The following is an 8,642-nucleotide window of genomic DNA, read 5'->3' as shown; positions in this document are numbered from 1 at the left end:
TATGAGAAACTTTGGGAAGTGCACACATAAGTATGATACATGTTGGAGAAATTCCACCTTTTGTGGTCTTATCTTATTGTTACATTCCACCTTCGGTGGGTTATCCATATCTTGTGCAATATTTTATTATTTCTCCTGCCTACCCTTGTTTCTCATTAGACCACATGTTATGATTGTTGGCTCACTTATCCATATGGCCTTGACTTTATAAGCAAGCTCATCTTACATTGTAAGTAATGATTCAATTGGTAGTATTTGCATCTTGATTAAAATTCAATCTATTCTTATCAAACCTATTGTCTCTCTTTTGTGCAATTCATTGTGCTCTTGAACTTGGCTATTTTCAACAAATTTTTGCATGGGATCAAATCCATTAGGGTTTCATTAAGTAGTCTTTGTTGAGAGATTTTGAAGCATTCATTTCTCAGATTTGAGGAGACGCACATTTTGGGGGCATCTTACATCAATTTAACCTTGCCATTGCATCTGGGAGGTCATTTCCATGAATTATAACTACAAATACATCTACATATTGATTAAAATTGTTTTGGTAGAAAAACATTTTTAATTAGAGGATCATTAGACCCCCTCCCAAACAACAACCTACAAAATTCTTTGCTATCATTATTGCATTTTCTGCATATTTTAATTGAATTTCAACAAAGTTTATATTGTTGGGAAACCATATACCTCCATTGAGCATGATCAAGTGTACCTATGGTTTCCATACTACTGTTGGAGGAATTTTTTTTGGTAACCTTATTTCCAAGCTTATAATTGTCTAGGCAGGCCAATTTCTTTTGCCTAATCTTTGTTTTGCAGTTCTTGTGGCCTTTTTTGTGGCTCATGCCCATTCTCTATGTACAATGGTAACAATTTTGAAGGGGTATATTTGTAAGTGGATCTGTTGATTTCCAATTATTCATTGGCATATATTGTTTGGTTGGTTGATTGGCATCAGTTGGTAAGCTTGTGGTTGTGATAGAGCTCATCTCTATATGAATGTGATTCAGAAAGGATCTATTTCCATTGGGGATAACTCCTTCAATGATGTGTTGTGTGTACCCCATTGACAAACAATCTTCTTTCCATCTATCAAATCACTCATGGGGCAACAAGGAAAACCGTGGAGTTCACTCCTAATTCAGTTATCATTAGAAACTTGGAGACTAGAGCTATTATTGCTATGGGGGTGGTGGATCATGCATCTCGATTATATTCCTTTGCAGATTTTGTTCCTATTGATGAGGTTGACACTTCACATGATGATCACACTTATTGTATTTGTAGACACCTAAAAATGTCTCATTTATCATGTACTAATTATTCATCTAAATTGATTAAATAATTATTTAATTATTTAATTAAATTAATTAATCTTATTCTTCTAATTTCATATTTCCTCATAATCTCACTAATTATTCTATTTTCAATTCTATCATTGTTTAATCATTTAAACCAATTTCTAATGTTAATTAAATATTTATTATTTAATTAATTGTGATTTTAATCTTTCAATTTTAATAATATATTATTTAAATAAATTCATTTTTCAATTTCTATCTCTATTCGATTAATCATTAACCTTTTTCTAAATATTAATTAACTATTTACTATTTAAATAATTGTGATTTTAATTCCTTTAATTTAATAATCTTTATTATTTAATTAAAGTCCATTTCTAAATAATTAAATAGTTTCTTTAAATTATTTAATTAACTAATTTATTCTTCTAACTCTTCAAATTCCAAATCTTCAAATTTATATTTCTTCTAATTTAATTTAATTTTATATTCTTCTAATTTCTTCTAATTTCAAATACATGTGCATGATTTCAAAAATCAAGTTGAAAATCAAAGTCAAGTTCTAAATATATTCAAATAACAAATTGAATTTAAAATAAATTTAATATTTTGAATGAAATCTCATGCAAAGATTAAATTGAAAATCAAATTCAAAGTGAAAGCACATGCTGAATTAATTAATTAATAACATCAATTATCTTTCCAATCTCTATTTCTATCTTCCACTTGGCTTTTTTCCAATAAGTTTTCAATCAGTTAACTATTCCATCTATTTTAATTGATCTTTACAATTAATTGACTAATTATTTCAATTTCTTTAATTCTCTCCAATTAGTCTTTTTCTATCTTCTAATAAGAATTTTTCTAAATAAATCTTTCTTTGTCATCAATCAATTTTCCTCCAGTCACCCTTTTTCATCTTTCAATTAGTTAACTCATTTATCTATTCAATCTATTCTATTCCACCTCCAAATCAGCAGTTGAACTATCAATTAGCATGCGAACTCACCTGAGCTCCACCTCTTGATCAATCTATTCCACCTCTCATTCAATCCTCTCCAATAATCTATAAATTGAGCATTCAATCTCCATTTTCAAGAATCACGAACTTCGAATCTTTGTGTCATTTGCAGGTTTCCAACGTAATATCTGAGAGTCACCATACCACAAAGAAGAGAAGAACAATAGAAGCAATATGTAGTCATAGAATATGGAGTTTTAATTAATTTATTTCACATTCCTATTTCCTGTTTGCATTATTTTCATTGGTTTATTTAGAATTCTTTGATTAGATAGGGATTCATGATTTCCCTTTTATTTCTAATTGATTTAATGATGAATTTTATATACGATAGTATTGATTCAGATATCAAGGACAACTGCGGGTACTTGAACTTGGGTGTTCTTACATGTGACCCCATTCTTGAGCCTTGCATTTCATCTCCTCCTATTGATATCACATAAGATATTGCACCTAATGATGCAGATGTTGATATAGTTTGGTCTTCTTGTGATTCAGTGCAATGATATATACCTTGTCAATGAATACTTTACGAACATTGCAGGTTTGTTTGTGGAGTCCTACATTGCAGAATTGGGAGACATCATTGATGATATTGATCTTCTATTTGATGAAGATGATCCTCCTTCAGTTGTTGCGAGGGAACACTCTGACCCTCTTATTCATTCTTTACATGATCATTCTTTCAATGTTGAAATTATTGTAGATACTTATGTACAACACTTGAAGGAAGTCTCTTTATCCTTAGAGGAGATATGTGAGTCTTTGGATCATGTTCTACATTCATCTCCACTAGATCTTTGATTGCCTTTTTCAGCAGTGTGTACCATTATGCCTGATTTGAAGGGGGCAACTTTAAGTATTGACATGGGGACACTCAAGAGTAGTTTTCAAAGACTCCATTCATCTCGAGTTATTTCCCTACATCTTCCCCTCATGATTGGGGAGACTTCATGGATTCACCTTTCATTTTTTTTCTTCCTAAGGGGAGGAATGTTGTTTGACGATCGTGGAACATTTTTTTCATTCAGCTTTGAGCTTTTAGAATTGGTGCACATTTGGCATTGAGGTGGTGCTACTTGTTCTCTCTTCTTCTCTCTTATGTGGGGGACATTTTCCTCACATGGGGTTTTGTCCTTCTCATACTTCTTTGAGAGTTCTTCTGTATAATTTTCATCTCTCTTTTGGGGGGGAGTTTTTTCCACGTTGTTCTCTCCCTTTCTCCATTTGTGAGAGATTGCATTGGTTTTATTACATTTGTATTTGTACATGGGTACCTAACATGGCCTCATAGCCGGGACCCATCTTGTATTGTTAGCTTGAGTCTACATTCCCCTAAGTTGCACTTAAGGGGGGTGTTGGTGTAAATTATTTCTCGTAATTATACTTTACTTAATTTACCTAGGATGATACATTCCAGAGTACTTTGGATATGAGACACTTAGGGAAGTATGCACATAGGGATGATGCATGTAGGAGAAATCCCACCTTTTGTGGTCTTATCTTGTTATCACATTCCACCTTCGATGGGTGACCACGTCTTGTGGAGTATTTTATTGTTTCTCCTAGCTACCTCTACCTACCCTTGTTTCTCATTGGGCCACATGTTATGATTGTGTTCTCACTTATCCATATGGCCTTGCCTTTATAAGAAGGTTGATCTTACATTGTAAGTAATGATTCAATTAATAGTATTTGCATCTTTATTAGAATACGGTTCATTTTTATCAAATCTATTGTCTCTCTTTTGTGATATTCATTGTGCTCTAAATCTTGGCTATTTTCAACAAATTCTTACATGTTATAAATGAAAAAGAATAATGAGTTTATATAAAGATTTTTTAACTAAAAATATAAAGAAGATAAATATTCAAGGATTGAAATATAATTCAATATTCTAAGAATATTTTGAAAATAATATAATTAATCCTATAGCACAAGATAATTGAATTGTATATCATAGTGATAGTTCTTCCTCTAGAGTTATTAAATAATTTAGTGGGGAAGAATGGTGTGTCATTAAATATCAAGAGTTTTTAGAAAATGAGCACCAACAATACACATGGAAATATTTATAACATCTTATGATAAATGTTATGCATCACAACTAAATATATGAAATGAACTATACGGTTAACGATTTAGCAGTAATATACTTTTAGTGTTGTTAAGTTTTTTACATAGAGATGTACTCAAGGGAGTGTTAGAGAGACAAAAACATAGTGTTGAGGCTTTCATATTCATTCTTTGGCCCTAAGGAATTATGCATGAAGTAAATGCATAAGTTGTAATATTCGTATTTACCATTGTAGTGAGAACAATCCAATACCAAAAATACACAAAAAACAATACATCTTCTTATGATAAATAGTATACCTCACAGTTAATTGTATGAAACCAAGTACATAGCTACTAATATATCATTACGTTTCTATATTTTTTCTATTTTTAGGTTCTTTTATATAAAGATATTCTTTGAGGGGTTTCAAAAACCCAACCCTGAGTTGAGACTTTCATCATCGCTTTTTTACACTAAAAAACTATGCACAAAGTAAGTTCATAAGTTGTAATATCCTTTTCTAACTTAGATAGATATTTCCATTTCTTGATTTGAATATAACAAGTTACCTCCAATTTTTAAATTAAATATTGAAAGCCATAACAAAATTCAAATTTTGTCTATTTATATAAACGAAAATGATGACAATAAAACATTTAAGCAATCATACCACAAATTAAAAGACTAACAAAAAAAATAATAATTAATTAATCAATTAAATATATATTTATCACACAATACAATAATAATTTTCTTTACCAAATAAAATATATAAATTTATTCATAACTCAATTATATATCAAAATACTTTCTTACCTTTTAAGATTACAGACATAAAATTATAAAGATAACAAGCATGAAATTATCATGATGTAGTGAATTATTTCTATTAATAACCCTTTTGATCTCAACCATTCGCAGATTACGAAAGGAGCTCAAAACGTAATTATATATACATATAACAATTAGATAATAAATTACATAACACCATTTGACCATAAAAATCATATAATGTATTGCACTAGGATTGTGCATAATTGTAATTGTAGCAGGACACTAAATTTATGGTAACTGCAGTAGCTGTTGCTTGCAGAGTACCTGCACGTAAATATTGGATGAAAATAAGAATAATAGTGTAAATATTGACTTGTTGCTTCATTCCAGAGTAATAAACTTTAGCGACTAGAAACAAACACCTATTAAAGGATAATTAAATACCTGTCAGTCATTTTATTGCACCTCATTAGAGACAAGGATCATTTTCCACTTCTTCAAAAGCAAGATTATGAAGAGTGCCTTACCTGCGTGCTTCTTCGGACGCGCAATGACTTGATCATCGTGCATATGTATCTGACATTTCAATCTGAATCAACGCAGCGGAAGGGCCCTCTCAAGAAATTGCTGTAACAGATGGAGAACTCTGGTAATAATCCTCTGGAGTACTATCAGTTGTATTTAGCAAAGCATGATAATTAAGCCTAGTTTGTTTTGGATCGCCCCTATTCTCCACAAGACTCACATCTCTATAGAGCTCCGGCTGTTTTGTGGCGGCTCTTATCCAAACAAGTTCATCCACTACCTCTCTCATGGACGGCCTCGCTTTTGCTTTCATTTGCAGACATGCTTTTGTTAACCTTGCCATATTTTCCATCTGTCCTTGGATTTCCTCTTTGACCACTTTAGGATCTAAAATTTCATTGAGACGGTTGTCATTAATTGCAGATAGGAAATGATCATACAAAGCACATGTAGATTCTCCTACAGACAACAATGGCATCAAACCCGTGAGAAGTTCCACCAAAATTACACCGAAGCTGAAAACGTCACTCTTGTCTGTAAATTGATTGCTCCTTACAAACTCAGGATCCACATAACCTGGAGTGCCCGACGGAAGCACAGTGCTCAGATGGTTTTCATCCGAAGGGCGTAGCCGAGAAACACCGAAGTCTGCCACTTTTGGTGTAAATGTGTTGTCTAACAAAATATTTGAGGATTTTATGTCACGATGAAAAATGGGCTGAGAGGCTTGAAGATGCACATATGCTATCGCCTCTGCAGTTTCAATGGCAATCTGCCGCCTTTGTTCCCATGTCAACTGCTTATCTGTCGAGTGTAGATGCTCAAAAACTGTCCCGTTTGGCACAAATTCATATACAAGCAATGGAAATTGACTTTCCATAAAGCAACCAAGCATTTTCACTACATTTCTGTGACTAATATGAGACAAAATTATAATTTCGTTGATAAATTCATTAGAAATTGATTTGGGTTTTTTAATTGCCACATGCATGCCATCCACAAGAACTCCTTTGTACACAGTTGCGAAGCCACCTTTCCCAAGTTCTGTCGAAAATTTGTTGGAAGCTATTTCTAGCTCTCTTTCAGAAAACATTCTGAAGCTTTCTTTTCCTCCCATGGAAGCGATGCGTTCCTGAAATAGTATCCCGCCATTCTGACGAAAATTCTTTTCCCTCGCATGTTTCAAACGACGCATGCTCAGCCACCAAAATAACCCACAAGCTACTATAGAAACTCCAACGAACGAAGAAACGGAGCCTGCTCTCAGCAAATCGAGAAAATTTTACTGACTCTTCTGTTTAAATTTTATTTTTTTCTGGCGAAACATACAAAGACAAACGATATGCTCACCTGTGATTGCGAGTTTGAGGTAGTTGGAGTTTTTGGATACACATCTTGACCCATTCCGATAGCCATCTCCCTTATATCCCTTTCTGCATGAACAATTGTAGGAACCTACAAAATTATGGCATATTCCTCCATCATTTGCTTCAACGCACATATTTGACCCTTTAAGACTGCATTCGTCTATGTCTGAGCATTCATCATCATTTTGTTAAAAGGTTTGAAATTTGAAAGAGAAATGATTACAAAAGAGAACATATAAGACTATAATAATTCTAACTAACAAAAGTGCACTGATAATACCTGTGCAATCTGTGCCATTAGTGTAACCATTTCCTTCATAGCCAGAATGGCATTTGCATACATGTCCCTTTTCCGAAGGGGAGTCAATGCATTCTGCGTTGGAGGAGCAAGAATAATTCGCAGTTGATTTTTTTGAAGGCCGATACCCCAGTTAAGGCGGAGACCATAATAAGCCTTCCTGCCTTCACCCCAAAAGAGGTTTGTTTTATTATCCACTATGCTGAAGGTAGACGGGTCCAATATGGTGGAGAAGCCACACTTCGCATCAAATTCGTTGGTAGTAGAATTGAGCAAACCAAATTTGTTGGTAGTAGAATTGAGCAAAGCGAACACACCTCCGCCAGTGAAATTTATCCATTGCCAGTTATCTGGAAGGGTAATTTCACAACAGCCATGGCGGCAGTATGGTGGGTCGCTTTGAGAGTCACATGTTGATACACATCTCGCCTCTCCCCGATCTCCAGATGAACAATCAGGGTTATATGTATAGGTACCAAAGGAGCTGCAGCCAATGACCACAAATTTATTAGACATAGAAATGGTGAAAGGTCCACCATTAGGAGTCTTAAAGTAGCTTGATGCACTGCTGTTTAACTTGCACGACTGGACTTTCAGAGAAGTCGAATTTATTACGAGATGACCCTTGTAATCGATCTCCATAATCTCATAGTCGTGAGGTGGAAGATGCTTCTGAGTAAAATTACCTAGATAGGCAGTAAAGAATAGAGTGAGCATCCCAGTATATTTGCTCTTCCTGCAGGTAATCTGAAAATCAGGGTTTCCACAATCAGAATTTTTAATCCAGAAAGGATAACTCACACTCATTGAGCCACATTTTTCAGGATGACAGTTTGCAGCAGCACTAAAGCCGGCCAAACAGAGACAAGTTACAAAGCGAACTACAACTCCGCAATGCATTTCGGTTCGCAGCAACACTTTCTGATTGAGCAAAACTAGCTTCCTAACAACAATATATGAAGGAATGAAAAGCCACGCGTAAGTAAATAGCTGACTGTAGGTTTGACTTGACAACAACAAAAGACTTTGTGAAACTACCCCTAAACCCTGACAAAGGGCCAACGAGGCAAGAAGAGAAATGAATTTCTAGAAAAGCGTGCCTAGATACGAGGTCTACGACTCTACAGTACAATGTGAAATCTAATGATATTAAACAAAACAAATTTAATTCAGACACAAAACTTTATGATATTAAAGTAGTTTCGTAATGATTTCACAAAGATAAGTGCAATGGACGAGTTGAACACTCCTCTCTTTTCTTTTTTTTTTTAAAGTTGTAAAAAGGGATCTTGAC

The 8,642-nt window shown here is 33.8% G+C and overlaps 1 protein-coding gene across 1 annotated transcript; it reads right to left on the bottom strand.

Annotated features, from left to right (window-relative positions):
• Positions 1 to 5,346: 5,346 nt before the first annotated feature.
• LOC131053659 (putative wall-associated receptor kinase-like 11) lies at positions 5,347 to 7,409 on the bottom strand. The gene is made up of 4 exons (XM_057988263.2): positions 7,331 to 7,409; positions 7,034 to 7,216; positions 5,686 to 6,940; positions 5,347 to 5,482 (listed from the first exon to the last, which is right to left on the bottom strand). The coding sequence occupies exons 2-3, from the start codon at positions 7,182 to 7,184 to the stop codon at positions 5,775 to 5,777; spliced, it is 1,317 nt and encodes a 438-aa protein (XP_057844246.2). The 5' UTR covers positions 7,185 to 7,216; positions 7,331 to 7,409; the 3' UTR covers positions 5,347 to 5,482; positions 5,686 to 5,774.
• Positions 7,410 to 8,642: the final 1,233 nt, after the last annotated feature.

This window comes from Cryptomeria japonica, chromosome 5, assembly GCF_030272615.1.
Source record: "Cryptomeria japonica chromosome 5, Sugi_1.0, whole genome shotgun sequence".
NCBI lineage: Eukaryota > Viridiplantae > Streptophyta > Pinopsida > Cupressales > Cupressaceae > Cryptomeria > Cryptomeria japonica.
This window is presented reverse-complemented; position numbering and strand designations above follow the sequence as displayed.

Excerpts from the sequence above, each read along its gene's own strand:
- LOC131053659 (XM_057988263.2), bottom strand. The coding sequence starts at position 7,184 with ATGTGCGTTGAAGCAAATGATGGAGGAATATGCCATAATTTTGTAGGT. Across the intron at positions 6,941-7,033 it reads CCTCAAACTCGCAATCACAG|GCTCCGTTTCTTCGTTCGTT; the intron begins GTGAGCATATCG and ends TGCTGAGAGCAG.